This window comes from Ptiloglossa arizonensis, chromosome 3 (assembly GCF_051014685.1).
Source record: "Ptiloglossa arizonensis isolate GNS036 chromosome 3, iyPtiAriz1_principal, whole genome shotgun sequence".
Taxonomy (NCBI): Eukaryota; Metazoa; Arthropoda; class Insecta; order Hymenoptera; family Colletidae; genus Ptiloglossa; species Ptiloglossa arizonensis.
The window spans coordinates 3,834,514-3,852,439 of NC_135050.1; the positions used below are offsets into that span (position 1 = coordinate 3,834,514).

General features: G+C 30.2%; 1 protein-coding gene and 1 long non-coding RNA gene across 11 annotated transcripts in view; one reads left to right on the forward strand and one right to left on the reverse strand.

Annotated features, from left to right (window-relative positions):
• LOC143144312 (uncharacterized) overlaps positions 1-17,926 on the reverse strand; it is a 39,225-nt gene that overhangs the window by 19,453 nt on the left and 1,846 nt on the right. For 3 of the 9 annotated variants that reach the window (XM_076306610.1, XM_076306601.1, XM_076306602.1), the window contains exons 1-2: positions 14,184-14,234; positions 13,561-13,663 (exon numbers count right to left, since the gene is read on the reverse strand). In XM_076306610.1, coding sequence (XP_076162725.1) covers positions 13,561-13,663; positions 14,184-14,219 — 139 coding nt within the window. In that variant the 5' untranslated portion in view covers positions 14,220-14,234. Of the gene's footprint in view, positions 1-13,560; positions 13,664-13,888; positions 14,309-15,221; positions 15,466-17,926 lie in introns of those variants that run through there. The other 6 variants (XM_076306609.1, XM_076306608.1, XM_076306607.1 and 3 more) reach the window with 5 other exon arrangements.
• On the forward strand, positions 13,837-16,233 carry LOC143144316 (uncharacterized). 2 transcript variants are annotated; one of them, XR_012991393.1, is made up of 2 exons: positions 13,837-15,744; positions 15,928-16,233. It is a non-coding gene; the product is annotated as an uncharacterized LOC143144316 (long non-coding RNA). The 2 variants fall into 2 exon arrangements; XR_012991392.1 differs by having other exon boundaries at positions 13,837-15,541.

Here is a 17,926-nt window from a genome sequence, read left to right on the forward strand (position 1 = left end):
CCCTCTATAAAACGTACCGAATTATCTCCACCACAAACGTACGTTTTTCAGCGCGAGCAATGAACAACTGAGGATTTAAAACTATTGCACTAATGCAAATTAAAAACTTTTATATTTCTCATTGTACCTTCATGAGAGTATTATCAAAAGATTAACGAGATTCACTCGATAAAAATGAAATCAAACACAAACTGTATCCTTTGACTATTTTCAATTATAATATTATTATACCTCCTAAATGATTTATATAACGTATACGTGAAAATAGTCCGAATACGATCAAGATTGGTCTCCTTTTTATCAAGAGAACCTCACCAATGCGTTGATAATATATTAATGAAGATACAATGAGAGATACAAAAAATTTTAGTTTGCATTAATCTCGTCACAGTGATACGCGTGCGGCATCGGTTTGTTCTTATAGTACGAACCACGCTTGCGGTTGAGCTCACTCTTGATGTATCTCGTTCATTCTATTCGTAGGACGGTATGAAAGTGACTGGGTCGCAGCCTGAGATGAGAAAAGTCGACTCCAGGAACAACTTCGCTACCATACCTCCTTAAAACGTTCCGCGCGCAACCGAAACTACATATTTTATTAACGAATTAATGTATTAAATGTTTACTTATACGATTATCTAATTTACTGAATTAGTAAAGAAATTTAATCTTCACTCTTTGTAATTTTGATTACAAATGATTTTTATACATAACTAAGAATTTAAAGATAATTTACCTTACTTCATTTTTTCTTTTCGATACGAATTTTTGTGGCAAATAATTAATAATGTTTTTTTGAAAGTGCATCTCATGTTTTTCACTCGGTCATCATTTTTATATACATTAACGAAAAAAAAAGGAAATAAAAGAAAAAGAATAAATATACATATATAAACATATTACATTGATCGCTACACGTTGAATAATCATTTTCTTTTTGCGAACTAGTTTCTATAATTTCTCTCAGATATCGATTCATAAACATTTTGTCGTTTTCTTTTTTAAAAAAATTCCTTACGCTGCTTATCTTATTGCAATTATATTATATTTGTCGTCAGTTAACCTTAATCTCAGATATTGATTCATTTTAGAAAAGTAAAATGTACTTTATATGTAAATGTATTTGAAAAGTAAATATATTTTATAGAAACCAAAATTAGCCTACCTCCGTACTACCCTTTTTTTCGTTCTTATTAGTATTGACATTATTAGTATTTACATACATTTTAGAAAAATATGTTTCAAGACTTCTTGATCACGATAAATTTATGTTGAATAATAGGTTCCTCGATAAGTTTTGTCGTTCGATAAGAAATGGAGCTATTAGGTTCGTCGTTTTATTTTTCTATACTACTGTTTGTTGAACATGTGTGAAGTTTCATGTAGATCCGTCGACTCGTTCGTATATTTACAGTTGTTCAAAGTTGAAGTGTCATTGCATTTTTTTACAATGAAAAAAAAACGACAAAACTTATTGAACAACCTAGTATATATGTACTTCGCGTTGCTGGAAAGATGATTAGCGAAACAACACAGGGGCAAGAGGATACCTTGTGGATACCTCGCTAATTCTACCTACCCCCTACCCTTAACACTCTCACCCCGTCTCCCCACTATCGCATCGTTTGTTTTGCACTATTTCGTTTTATCTCGATACATCCTATTCCCCCTCTTTGCCAGGCAACGCGATTGGTAATAGATGAGAACCATCACAGCCAATAATACACTGCGATTAAAACCTCGTGTACACTCAAACATGGCTAATCCACTACAATTAATTGTAGGTACTTGCACTTCTTCCGCTCATCATCTCTCCAATAATGCATAGTACATACGATTACGTCTAAACGGCTGAATAGATTTCAATTTTAGATTCTCATATCAAGATCTGATTAGATTTTTCGTACGTATTATAAAATCGATTCATACAGTGGCATATTGTCTCGAATCTAAGATACAAACAAAGCTTGAAGATGTAATCTGACATTTTAAAATATTGAAATTTAAATAAATAGATACAATTTATGAATTTTAATTTAAACTTCTTGGTTTGATAATAAGAATAAAAGTTATAAGTATTTGTTGACTATCAAATAAAAATATATAAAAAGTAATTACTTTCACAATGGTATTTTCCTGCTTCTTGAAGCAGTAATTTTATCAATGGTATTATTATTTCTAATTTTTGAGTAATGTTTGTTTTTATTTCTTAAATAGTCAGCATTTTTAAAAATTTTTAATTGCATTTTCAGTAACTCTTAAAGTAAATTAAATTAGAGATAAAAAGATTCAAATGAACTTTTTCTTTATCTTCTGTAATAAAGAAAAACATAAATGATATCTCATTCGTTGCATACTACGATGTGTTAAACAACTTGGTCATTATTTCTTTTCTGTTTTATTTGCTATGCCATACGTTGTTGTATGGCATAATATTTGTCAAGAATATTATATTTTCTTCGATTTTCTGTAAAAGTTTAGCAATAAAATTAATGAAACATTCCGATGTCATTCTATATATATATATATATTATCTAATTTCTAAATTACATTTTGTAAGTGTTTTGAACAAAAACTTGAACATACCGTCTTCTGCAGTTAATAGATAGGTGTTCAGTCGAATTAATACCTCTGTGTGCTTTTAAACAATATTACAACCCTTATTTCATCTTCCGTAAACCATTGAATATTTAAAGTCATATCACTCAATGAATTTAGTATACAATTTTTAATGCGCGAAAATATCTTTCATAATTATTTTCGACACCTTCAAATGTTCTCAAAAGTTTCTTTGGAAATCGGGAATCAGAAGTTTCTAAATATTTAAAATTTAAAAAGAAATCTCGACAATTCTCACAATGAGAACCTTGAGCACAATCTCTGAAAAAAACTTGAAGATTACAACAGATTCTCTAGTCTAATCACTTTTTCAAATTTTTCAGGCATCTACAATAACATCCATGCATGTACAAGTCCTTGTCGTGTAAATTCGTCCGATTTTTAATCGTTAATGTACATATAATTTCTAGCTTAGTCGCCCGGTCGAGTCTCAAATTTGTAGACGTCGGTTCGAGCCTCTTCCGACCTAGTTTCTCATCGCGGGAATAGCCAAGCATATCCGCGATTTTCTTATTGCAACGCGTTTCTGGGAGGGCCGTCGTGGCGAAATAACCGCGAGAAATAGCTACTACGGCCATCCAACTCGACGATTCACCACTTTCAACACTTGCGCAACATTTCACAAATATTGAGCCGACTCGCGAGCGTTTTAGACTTATGAAAAATTTCCGTAAAATGTCTCCGACAAATAAAGAATAAGCTAATCGATACGAACAATTAAATTGCACATTTCGATTAGACTACTTGGATTCCTTTCAGAAACGTAAGTGTTTTATTATGACAACACCTGCGAATTGGATTAATGGTTGAGAGGAACGCGAGTAATATTTTTTCTCTAAGTTTTGACATTAAGTTGTTTGTTAGCTTACTTTGAAATATGACTTGGACCTTGTGGACACTTTTAACAATCTATTACTTAATAACTACCTTTATTCTAGATCTTTATAAATTGTCAAAATCTTTTTGCCTACATTTTCATTCGAAACCTAGATATTAGAATGATGAACTTTTAAAAAAGATCACGTATGTTGTGATTACTGTACACATAAATGAGACTGGAGAATATTTATATTTCCATAGTGAAAAAAAATATTGATATACCATCCCAACAAGTAGATTTCCAATTGTAAAAAGATCTCAAGTGGTATTCTAAACATATCCTGACTACAATATAATCTTACAATAATAATGTTTTTATAATCCAACAAAAACAAACAATTTTTGTAAGTGGGTAAAAAAAGAGGTACGGCCATAACATAGCCATTAAACCTAACCTCAATTTATATAGTATTTCCACTCTGCAGTTTTCGCATTCTAAGAAAGACATAAACAAACAATATTGGACATTTGTTATTTCAAAGTTCAATCGTTTTATTGGCGTATCAGATTTAAGTGAATAAAAATGGAAAGTATAATAGAGAGGAGCAAACATCATAACAATAGTATTACGGTCTACAAGAATATTTAATATATTTATATTTCAGATAAACGAAACGAAAAGAAAATAAACACTAGTACGATCACGAAAAATGTTTATTTTAATATGTATTTTTCCATTTGATTCGAACACATTTGTAATATTCTGTATTTCCTTCTTAACTATAATATTTTTACTGCTGCCTACTACATATGTACAGTAGTAGACTTTTAAGATTTAAATTTATTTTGCTTTCTTTCATTATTAACTGTATATGTTCTGTCAGTGTGAAAATCATTATATTATGTTAATAATGAGAAAAACGCGAAATATAAATCCTATCGTATACTAAATAAGTTCATTTTTTCAGGTAACAATGTATTGTGGTAACCGTTATTATTGAATGAAACAAATTTTCAAATTAATTTGTATCAGTTTTATCATTTTTTTCAGAAGAACTTTTTATTCTCTGTATGTAGTATTAATTGGGTAAATGTTGATAGTAATCTATAAAATTTTATAACAAAGGGAACAAAATAAGTTATAAATAATCTACAAACGAGTAGGATTAGTGGATTGTATAGACAATTGGCTAAATCAAGTACAAAGAGATTACTGACGTAGCATTAGTCTTCTATAGTAATGCAGTCCAGCGTAGGAGCCCCTTATGCACCTGTTTCCCCTTCCAATCGTTCTTTCCCAACATAACATAACTATACGTTATCAACAAAATCGTGCGACGCTAAACTAACAGCCAAAGAAAACTAGTGTCCACTCTAAGAAACGTCACAGAAAATGCGCACAACGTACATATATGGTTAACGTTATTTAAAGTGCACTTTTTTATAGATGCTACAAATTCATCTATTTCGACCTCATAATATTTACAATCGAGAAAAACATTTCGAACGACCTCAAAAATCTTGACGGAAGTTATTAAAACCATTTAATCTTATGACACCTTTTCCATTTTTTTCTTATGATTTTGGTGATGCACTTTACATCAGCATAAGTACAATACCATCCGTCTAGTTGTAAATTTTGCCCTTCTGACTGTCTTTTAGTCAGCTCCACCATCTAACATATCGTTAGCATACAACTGTGGTTTATTTTCTGTTAAGATATATGTACTAACAATGAAATACGAACGAGTCGAAGATATTGCTCAATTCCTGAAACAGCTGCCTGTCTTTTAAGGGGGAAATTTGGTGATTTTGGACAATACTTATTTCTTTTTTTACATTTCCTTAAAATAAACAAACTTTAGATTATATCTTGTAAATTTCATTATAAAATTCGAAAAATGAACGATTCAAACATGGTTGATTAATGTGCATATACATACGTGGTTGCTTAATAAGGGTACACGAATATTGCACTGCTAATGATGTCAAAACTTTTCGAAATTTCGAACATAATCTTTCTTAATTAACAACGAATAGTATATTCAAAATACATCTCAAAGGATTCTCTCAAAACAACAATAAGAATTTAAATGATCTGACAATTTAGTTCGAAACACATACATACATTGTGGCACTAAATATGGTTGAAATTTCAAATTTTTTTAGCTTCTAATCATCTACAATAAAAATTTTAAGTCAATTTTACAAATAATAATGATCGTGAACTTAACAATTGGTAAAACGTTTAATCAATTACATTCAATATATGCTTGGCATTGCTCGTAAATTAAATCGTAAGTTAATTTTAATAAAATCCAATAAACTCCTTTCTCTTTCTAAATCTATAAAAGCTTTTTTCTCAAACAAAATATTGTGAAATATTTATCGAAAAAGTGTTACCACCGTTCCAAAATATTTAATATTTCCATTTTTTAACTGACTTAAAGAAAAAAGAAGAAACCGAAAAAATAAATATTTCTGAACAAAGTAGTTTCATTTTTCTTAAGAGTTCTCTTAGTTTTTGTTTGTCACATTTCACAGTTTACCTAAATTTATGCACACTATTGAAGTAAATTTTTCTTAACACGTTTTCAACTAAGAAAAATAACCATACACATGATATATATATATATATATATATATCTTATTAAACTACATTGCCCAAGGTATAGCTACTAATTTTCATTTTGATCTAATTATTCTTTCACTGAAAAGAAATGATAAAGAACTCTCAAAATTCGGCTTAAGTAACCTACTTTAGGCAGGTTTAATTCTGTGACACTTAATGAAGCAACACTTAAACAAAGCTGAGACATTTTCTCGAGAAACAAACGATTAAAACTGATAGAAAACGAGTTTTAGAATTGGAATCAACTGATTTCTATAACACGACCAATTATTATAGAGATAAGAAAAAATCACACAAGATTTAAAAATCACACATTTTAAATTTAAATGAACGCTGTCCACTGTAGGAATCCCTCATGCGCTAGCTTGCCTTTCCAACGTTCCTTCCTGACATAGCATACCAAACAAGCTATATAACTCCTCAGCATAAGTCGTAAAGAAACCTCACAGACGCTGCACACAACTATATCATGTTTAAACGGAAGTGAAAGAACCCCAAACGTCTCACGGATCTCGCTTAGACAAGATTGCTTTAGATGATTAATGTTTATAATAGAAAGATTTAAATCATTTTTTGTTGAATAAGAATAATTTATAGATGGTATAATCGATACTAGTATGTTTAATATAACATGTTTACAAACTGTTTCAGATCTTTGTCAGTATATAGCATATCAAATTATAATAAAATTGGTTTACAAAATTTGACTGAGATTTTTTTTACACAAGGTTTAATATATAATACTAATAGTGTTTTTTACACTGAATTCAAATACGCAGTCTGTTTTTCTTTTATCATGTAAGATGTAAAATTTTATTCAAAATGTGTTACATTTGTTCAAAGAACATTTTTTCATACACGAATTGTCGAAAAAATTTCCAAAGCGAAATTATATAAAAATTATACACGATAGGGAAAAACAAGTTCCAAATTCGGATTCAGCGGGAAAAAATACGTAAGAATCAGTGTAAATATTCTCTGGAACAAAAGTTGTATTTATCAATGTAATTAACTTAAAATAAATATTATCTTAAGTTAAATTTAGATTATTATTAGATTATCGAATACACCTTTTATAAACTATTAATATCCTTTTTGTACGCTTAGAAATTTTCCTCGAATATAATGTAGATTAGATTAAAAAATAGCAATTTGTTAAAACCCCCTCGCCCATTCGCCTTATTTTCTCTATCGCTATGCATTATATTCTCATGTAGGTACTTGGTTGTATACTCGTATTTCTTTCTTTCTCGTTGTAGCGAATAATGACGTCGAATAAAAAAATAAATAAAAAACTTATGAGATGGCTCGATATAACTCACGTATTTATTTGTTTGCAAGTAGAATCGCGTGCAGTGTGAAACACCAAGCGCGTGAACAATTACGAGTAGGTAGCGCTTTCGAAAATAGACCTGCAAGCTCGACGACGACTGAGTGGCGAACGAACCTTGGATGAACATGACGTAAACGCCTTGTGAAGACACGAGTGCACACGTGTGTATTGTATCTTACATCGTTTCTGTGGAATTTCGTTCGAATTGGATCCTTTCTTACCGTATTACTTCCGCATTCTACCGCGTACAAACGCGTTCAACTTTTCGTCGAACATTCGCCTCTTTCAGTTTAATTTTATTTTACTTTCAATGCGGCCATTTTATTACTCGTCCAGCTTCACTCTTCTCTTCTCGGGGTTTAATAAATACCAAAATGTTATTGCATCAACGATATTGGTAACAATATATATATTTTCCTTTTCAAAGTTACCTTTTTGTTAAAAAAAAAAAAAGAATCTCACGTAAACCGTCTGCGAAATTACGAGAAATTGGAAACCGAAATTTAAAAAATAATAAAATATTATGCGAATAGTTTTGTATTCCAAATCTGCCGCAAATTCTATTTGTGTATATATTAACGTCTTTATTACATATCTATAGGAAATAATACAAATATAAAATAAATATATGAAAAGCGAAGGACATGTACAGTATTGTAGGCAATGTCCAGCAAATGTTTTGAAACCTAACCTCACTTCTAAGTGCAACTAATCTCTTAATTTCAAGGAGCAATCCTTTTGGAAATATCACATTGTCTTAAAAAAACAATTAGGAGACAATGTTTCTGGATTTTCCGAGAATCAAATATTGAAGATAAACGAAGATCGTATTTAATATAGTAATATATTTCTGATAGATATATGATTCACGTAGTACGTTCAAACTTCTAACGTAGAGAATATACTGCTAAACGACAAAACCACTTGAGCAAGTGAACCTCTAATTAATTTCGAGCAGTATATTTAAATTACTTCGATCTAAAGTCAACATGCAATTTGGCAAATATCACCGAGTATCCTAAACAGGCGTTTTTCTCTCGGGAGAAGCAGACCAATTGCAAATCTCATATGTAACACAAAGGACAAAAGTATCTACTCTTACGCCAAGAGGATCAAAGTAATACGAGTAGAAAAATATTAGAATTCAAATGAGAATATTTAAATTACGATTATTACTGGCAGCTTATTATACATATAAACAAAAGCGTATCTTTATCTGTAAGGTAGATGTCTCAATAACTGTTAATGTTCCTATAACTGCCATTTAAATTATTTTATTTAATAAAAAAATAATGTACGATGAAGCATAAATAAAATAATTTTAATATTAAATTTGGACTTCGTTTTTACAATGCATTACCAATGCATAGACATTGCACAATTGTTTACACTCAATAGTTAAAAACGAATATTAGGGGTGAATACGCCGTTTGAACGGTTTGAGAAAGTATGAAAATTGTCATAATGTAGCAAAGGCAATAATTTAACTATTTATCTTATATTTGTTACTAATATATAAGAATCATTTCCATTCAAGTGACAATGTTTCAAATAACAGTAGTAGAGACATTGTACTTCGTTGTATATTTTTGATTAATTAGTAATTAATTCGTTGTATTCGATGTATAAAAAAATGTTCACAAATAAAAGAGATGCTAAGCAATGTTATGTTCCAATCTGGAACGATTTTTAGGTTAAATAACTTTTAAAATAATCAAATGAGGTTACACAATAAGCTTAAAATGGCAGTAATTGGGACATCTAGCCTAACTGTCAAATTTTTACAATCTAGATCAAATTAAACTTTCTTAAAATTTTTCTTTGTCTGAAAACAGTTGAAAAAATCGAGATGTGATTTTATAACCATATAATAATCTATCCTAAAATAAAAAACATATTTTATAAAAGCCTTCATTATTTTAAGTTTAAAATTGTTACATAACATGGTTAATTTTGTTTCAAAATGGGGGCCTGTAGGAGGGCTTAAAAAATAGCTATGTACGCTAAATCGCTTATCCTTGCTTTTACAACGGAAATGAACCAGTGAAAATTTAATATTCTTCGTCCAGTTGGTAATAAAAAAGCGTATTAAAAAAAACATGAAAATGCATGCACAGCCTGATTCAGCACAAGAAGGAAATGTCACGATATGGAAATGTGAAATGCTAAGTTAATAATGCAAGGTTACAGTTGATAACAGAATATGCAAATCCGGATAAAATAAATATAAACAAAATAAAGATACATGTGTATCTTTAATTACTATCTTTAATTTCTTAAATACAACTTAGAATTTCTGTTATTAAACAAGATAGTTGTCATTAATATTCACAATATAATGAGAAAACTGATAAATACCGAAGACAAAATGTATCGCATATTTATCAAATTCATACAGCCAGTTTCAGAAATATGTGTCCACATTTCTCGGAGTATGGACCAAATCTATCGGAGTATGAATGTACACACTAAGATGAGTAAAAAGATGTTCTATGAACGTCATTTATATCTTAATTTTCGAGTTGTGGATAATTGAAGAAAATGTTGAAAGTGTCAAAAATAAAATCGATTTTTTAAGGCCGAATGACCAAAATATTTTCTTAAAGGAAATGCAATATACCACGTTATAGAAGAATATGGACAACGTCGAATAATTTTTACTTATTGGTAGCAGCAGGCCTTCAAAAACCGATTAAAACATTTAAGCTAATATGATTTTTAATTTCATCCAGAGATCAACTTCTCAGCTCCGCACAGTACATTGTTGGTTTCCGTTGAATACACGATAGATTTTAAACGACCTCGAAATAAAACTATTAAAAGACGAAAGGGACATTTTGAACATTTTCTTCGATCATCCATAACTCGAAAACTAAGGTAGGTATAAAGGACATATGTTTATAGGCATTTTTTAATCGTTCCAGTGTGTAAATTTGCCTCCTGAAGTATGGATATGTATTTTTGAATCACCTAGTATATTTATTCAAAAAAAAAATTTACATCGAAATTATAATAGTAACGAGTATACTAATACTCTATACTAGTATTAGTATTAATCGAATAATTTCTTCGATTGTCTATAACTTCAGCCATTCGGTTTGGATGATTTTTAAAGTTCTTATATTGTGTTTGAGATAAATTGTTCCATTCTACTAGAATGAGTTCTTTCACTTGTTGAATATTGTTGTATTGCCTTCCTTTCTTCTAGACAACACGTGCAAGTTCTTCTCAACAATTTTCGATTACTGTATTCAAGTAATAAAATATGTTTGAACTCGAAAGAAGATCCTCGATTGCCATCTAACTAAATGTACTTTTTCCAATCCGGAAAAACATCGTAGCTTGGAATTCAATTTAGAATTTAAATACATTTTTGTAAGATGTAAACATATGTATGTGAAATATTGAAATAAAAATGTTTCATTTCAGATTACTTTTACGATTTAAAAAATTTTAAAAGGGTTGCAAAGGGTTAAACGTTTTTTCGACGATAAATATAACTCGTTTCCATTTCTTCTTCCAGTGAATTTGATCTTTCGTGAATGTCGATCGTTGTTTTATATGTTATGTTGTTAGTGGAGAATTTTTACTTCAACTTCAACTTCTGCTTCAAATTCTGTTAATGGCCAATTTTTCCTACTGTGATAGAGTTTGTAGACATCCTCAACTTTTTTGTTTCCATAATTTATAGGGTCTTTTAACAAAATATATACTACTTTACGGCTTCGTTTATCAATCTCTGAAATTTTAGAAATACTTAGGTTTTGATTGTTCGGTTAAATAATCCTTGCAATCTCAGTTTCGCTTAATTTATTCTCACAGGCCATATCGATTCTTGCTCGTATAAGAAACGATATTTATTGTTAATAGCCACAACAATCGAATAATATCAATACAAAGCTCAAGTGTGCTATCTTTTCACTCTCAATTTTTACGTGTTACTTCTGCGTACTGTGAATATCAATTAGAACGACCTTGTTTAAAAACAGATTCTTTCTTTCTGAGTCGTGATATTTATCCACTACTTTCTGCATTCAGAAATTCTAAGTTGTTATCGACAAATTAAAGATAGCACATCGTTTCAGCTACCGGAACTGTAGCTGTACTATACCATTTCACCGTAAATGCACATCTATTTCTAGGTACATATCATATTTTATTGAATTCTATTTTTCATATTATACACAATTCTGGTGTTTATATTATATACAAAAGTGTTGCTGTTATTGTTGTTGCTATAATTCTCCATAAAAACATTATATCGCATCAAATTAATGTTAAAACAAATTATAAAGAAAATATGAAACAATATATGTATCAATCGAATTCAGAAACAATTACATGCAATCAAATGCTTCGCAGATTATAAAAATCTCATTAATTAATTCGCCATTAATTGATCAAACAAATTTTTCATCGTGCACAAATTGCGAATATTTATGACAAATATTTTAATATGAGCTATCATAGTCGATAAGCAGATTACGGGTCAAATTTTATTACATCAGAATTCGTTTTTGTTAAGCTTTTTGAATAATGCCATAATACTTACTTAAGTAAAACTACTCGTTTAAGAATTATAATCATCCTTCGATTGTAATTTTTTTACGAATACTTTCAAGTTTATTTTTGTTTGCACTAAAATCGATATACTTTCTGTTCCGCTGTGAAGATTAGAATCAGAAAGTAGAAACATCTATTACTATACTGGATGATTAATGACATGAACGCATAGCATTAACTATACTTCTCTACGTCGTTGCAAAGAGAAAAAAGGCAGGATAAATCAATCGTAGCAATTTAATTGCATCAATACGTGCATTTTTATCACAAAATTTCGTACATTTCTAAGAAGGAAGTGATTCTGCGTAAGAAACTGAACCGAAAAGATAAGATACAATTGATTTCGAAACTGTTCGGGACACGTATGCGTTTTATTAAAATTTCATTTAACGCGACATTGCTTTACGCGTCCATCACGTACGCAGACATGTGTAGAAGTATCAATTTATAATGAAAAATACTATCTTCGTATAATTAACTGCATTTACGAATTTAAAACAAAATCGCCTAATAGTCGAAAAAATCGAAGAATTATTCATCGTTCTAATAAGTAAGAAAATAAAATTTAAACGTTGGATAATAAATTATGATAAAAGCTAAAAAGTTATTAATTACATTTAATCTACTGTTCATACTGTTTACAAGACGATTTATTTCTCTCGATCCACGTGAAAAGCCAAATATATTGACGAAATCATTTATTAGTATTGAAAATTGATGTAATTCGATATAAAAATATCTCAACTTGAAACTTATATAAAAAATTCAATGAATATATTATGTCGATGTAATTAACATATCGCATGAATGTATATGTACATGTTTGATTAGTAATTGGTAAAGTAAAATCTGTTCGAGTTACGTGTCTATCGATGACTCACTTATTGGTAACATTGTGAAACGCAATGAATAGTAACTTTTCATCATTGAACATATTTTTAAGGAATAGAGATAGATACTTTGAATGTGCCGTCTCTGTTATTCATAACTTAAAAATACCTTGTTGTTGCTGTTTACTTCGTACGTGTGTGGCAAAGGAACACGCAGCAACGTGTCTTTAAATAACATACTACGAATTTCAGACAGAAGATCCGAAGCCAATCTATTATGCACACTTTTTAAGTACAAGCACTTTTCACTTTTAGTGACAATTATTAACACACTATTAATTGATAATTACGTTTTAAACGTTAATATAAATCTGTAATTTTATTAAATTAATTAATTGTCACTGTATCTCGTACATAAGACAAAAGTCTTACTCGGGTACTCCTACAGAAATTGGCAACTTATATTTATCCAAAAAAAAAATAAAAATGTGATCTACATGTCATCTAGATGCAAAAAAAAGAACCAAACAGAAAAACATTTCTCTCGGTAAAACTGATACGTTCCGGAACAGAATATTAATCACAAAAACAATTTTTATCCTACTAAATCTTAACAGAATGTAGAGTATACATAATAAATATAGACAAATATAAATAAACCTTTTTATTTCTAATAAGAATTCAAAACTAAAGTATCCATTATTAGTTTACTTTCACACGCGAGCACAAATAGTTCATAGACATACAAAGGTATATTGACTTACCTATAACAAGTTCAGACATCGTAGCAGCCATGCCCTTCGAAAGGTCGTATATGTACAATTCAACGGCAGCCCTGACATCTTCCGCGTTTTCCATTTTGTTTAACTGTAACACGAGGAAACGCACTGTACGTTAAAAACTTATCTTAAATAAAGAAGATAGTTGCAACCATTACAACAATTCTAATAAAGAGTTTCAAATAAAACCGATAAATCGATTATTAAATCGCAAAATGATCGATTCGCGTATACTTCCCGCGTAAACTTTTATGTCGCGCCAAACGAGTGAACGCCGTGAATGTATCGTGCTGATTGGCCAATTCAAACCTACCGACCAATCAACAAAGAATTGATCTTCCGTTTTCCTCACTGCCAAAACAAAACTCGCGACAGCAAGGACATCGAACAACTCGTAAGTATTCCTCCGAATATTACTTGCTTCTATTTTGTGTAACAGCGAAGAGACGTCCAGCTTTATATCGACTCTGATGGATGGAACGAGTCGAAGACGTAAGTACACCGCTTGCCCTGCACAACTATACCCGTTCGCTTTGACTCAAGTCTTCTAAAACCTCGTGCGAACGTAACATCGAAAACAACACGTAAACAACTAATCAGATGCTTACGAAAAAAACACGAGTAAAAATAGAAAATATAGACATGCGGCTGATTATTTCACTGGAATGAACTTAACGAACGTCATGACCGATCACTATCGCGAGCCACCACTTCGAACGTATAGATCCAGATTCGACTGCGTATCTCACGGACGTTGAGGCTGCTGTTGTGGTTGACGTTTTTCTCACCGCACATCAGATGGAGCGCAGTGTGCACGCGAAGTAAATTTGCGTATATGTTACTATTGCGTTCGATACTTTCACGCAAATCAGCAGTGCATACCCGTATTGAATGTAGTATTCACGTAAGAGTTTCAACTTGTCGTTTCGTGATTTTTATAAATGCGTTGTATTCCTCCGATTTTTATATACATACAATAAATAAAGCTGTCCGAGATTTAAATCACGTCGAAGATTCAATGTTATGGAAATCAAAATTCAATTTTATTCGCTTTATTTGCAACTAATTGAACATTCATAATATGCAGATGATTTTAGGACGAATGCAGTTACAATAGTTCAAAATTTTCTTACTGTCACAATGAAATCAAAGATTCATTGTGAGAAATATGAAATTCTAAGCTTGTAAATTGTAATAAATGATAAATTAACCTCGTACTTTCAGTATGATAGTAATAGACTGAATATAAGTTTCTAATACACTTTTTACTCGAAATAACCACCCCAACAATTTATCTTAGTTTTTCACACACGTTCTAAAATATCCTGTACATAACATATCGCATGTACATTCGATAAAAAAACCTTGGCCGTACTACACAAATGCACAATTGCCGCTAGTGGAGAAGGGGTATCTTCCTAAGCGTACGCGATGCGCGAGAAGAGTTGCGCATAATGTGCGGTAACTGTGCCTCTGTAGTAGTACGGCCAGATTTTTTTTACCGAGTGTATACATTTCTTTCGAATACAAAACAAACTTGAACTTACAACTAGAAATTAACGGCGAGGAATGATAACATAAAATAGATCGATTAACTAAAACATATTGAACGAAACACACGAACCACAGAAAATTTCGACACCTACCTTATTGTTATCATTGGCGATAATCCGCTAACAGGTGGATCGATTATTAAAATACAAAGACGCGACTAGTGGAGAAACGAATAAACGAACGGAGAAAGGAACGTTACTGTAGGATAGTTTGACGTTAGTATTTACGTTAAAGCGATTGAACGTTAACCGACACCGAACAAAGGTACCGCGAATATGAGATCTACGCTTCTTGTTTGACGAGCCCTGGCTTAGCAAATGCAACTGATCGCGGCGAAATCTTCGCCGGAGTCGAGGACCAATGTGGAGATACGGCGCGGTAGTCATTCTTGCCAGGAAGAAACGGTAAAGAGGTAAGAGGGTCATCGCGCGCAGCGCATGCCTACCGGCATCACGGTCAATAACACAATACACGAAATGTCACATTTTCAACGATTCATCGTAACGTGCAAAGTGTGATTAAACTATTACGTACGATTGTTAAGGATTTGTAGAACTCATTTAACCCTTCCTGTTAACTGCGATATTCAAATTTATACGAACGAACGAACACCGCGTAAGTTATTCCCGAACGAAGTGCTGATACTTTATAATCAAGACACTGTACATAAAATAAAACAGATTTCTCTGAGAAAATTTTACGAATGAAAATAAATAATTTGATTTCAATTTCCCTCAAAAAAAGAAAATAAAAAAGATTAGAAGATAAAAAATTGCTACCAAACTGTCTTGTTTGCAGTATATTGACGGCTTCGTGTACTAAAAGAATAAAAGAAATTACAAACGAGAATAAAAGTGTTTTTATCGTTGAAGCTGCATCGGATAATCACCATTACGCGTACTACCCTGTTTTGAAGAATATCACACAAAAATGAAATATAAAGGACATTATCTGTAACAGAACCCATCTCTATCTACATCTCAAAATTCTATAAACAATATGGATAACCAATAATGTATAACCATATTTCAAATAAAGTACTTCTTTACTCGCAATAAAATGCATAAACCCAATTTTTGTCAGATCCAAATAATCGAAACTCCACATGATTTTCACCCCTGGAGTTTTTCTTGAGTTATAACTAAATATTATTTTGTATAATTATGCATAAAAATATATTGATTTATATACTTATTTGTGTATTCTTTCATTCTCCATTTTCCTGGCAATTTCATGAATGAAAACATCACAATACCTATTCACCGACGAAAAATTAAAGATTATGTATGGAACAAAAAAAATTTCATTCAATTCTTTCTTTACTATAGAAGATAGAGTAAAATTTAATTTAATTTCTTTAGATATACTATAATATATATATAATATATAAATTATATATATATATATATATATATATATATATATATATATATATATATATATATATAAAACAAAGTGTAATCAGCTTTTGAAATAAGAGTACAAAATTAAAATCTTAGGTTTCATTAAAATCCAAAAAGTTTTTTTTCTACCAGCGAAAACTTGACTAAGAATCTTAAAACATATTATGTTTTTCAATATTTTTCTTGATAACAATATTTTCTTTCCTTATAAGTCAAAAGGTAATAATCATTGAGAAAGATGCTATTTTATTTCGTTTCTTTAAACAATCACTTAAAAAATGACTTAACTTTTAACGAAATAATTATTACTTATGAAAAACAATTGTACTATTTGTAGATGAGAGAATAATGATTAAAAACAGTCAATTTTGAACCTCGCTACCAACGAAAATTTTCTTATAACATGTATTTACAGGTTCGAAGAAATCCGGAATGCATCATTATTTAGTTATCATCTGATGAAAAAGTTATAAAAAATACGCGTTATCTTCAGAATATCATAATCAATACAACCTACCTAATTAACTTATTTCATTCTTATCTTTTTGGAGTAATGATATATGTATATATATGAAATAGTCATTCATTGGAAGAAATATTCCTATTGTTTGGCATTGATCAAAATAGAAAACTATAAAATTGTCACTATGTGTTCACTGACCTTATATTTGCTTACAATAACAGACAATACTTGAGTCAAGTAGTAATTTAAAGGTAAAATTGTATGCGCTACTAGATATTTTCAAATTCTAAAAATAAAATCTCGATTTACGATAGGGACAACAATATTTTGAAAATTTAGTATAGTCAATTTTCTACAGAATATAAATAAACTATATATATAAAAGTTAAGAATTAAAATAAAAATAATATTTTAGACACCATAATTCAATATATGTAAATTCAAAAATTATAAAATGCTAACAGTTGCTAAAACATTTATGGTGATAAAAATATCATCTTAATTATAAAAGACACGAAAGAATAATTTAAATAAATTTTACTTAATTTGAAAGGAAGAAATATAATTCTGACCCTAAACTTTTGTTGTGTGTAATTATCATTTACTGAGATTTCAAAGCCATCTTAATTCTTTTAAACAAACGATATATTCTTATGCCAACCACCTTACTTTGCATTTGATGAAGTAAATTAAATACAGAATATTTTTCATCATTCATTTTTTAGATATTTCCATAAGTATTAAGAACAAATATCCACTTTCATCATTGTTTTAAACTTATGACATAGAACTACACAGTTATACTTATCTGTTTGTTTTCAATAGCTTATTAAATTGATTACAAACAGTAAGTAAAGAAGTTACTTAAAATATACTAAGAAACATAAACTAAACTTTGTGTTCAACAATAATCAACATTTTGTAGATAAAT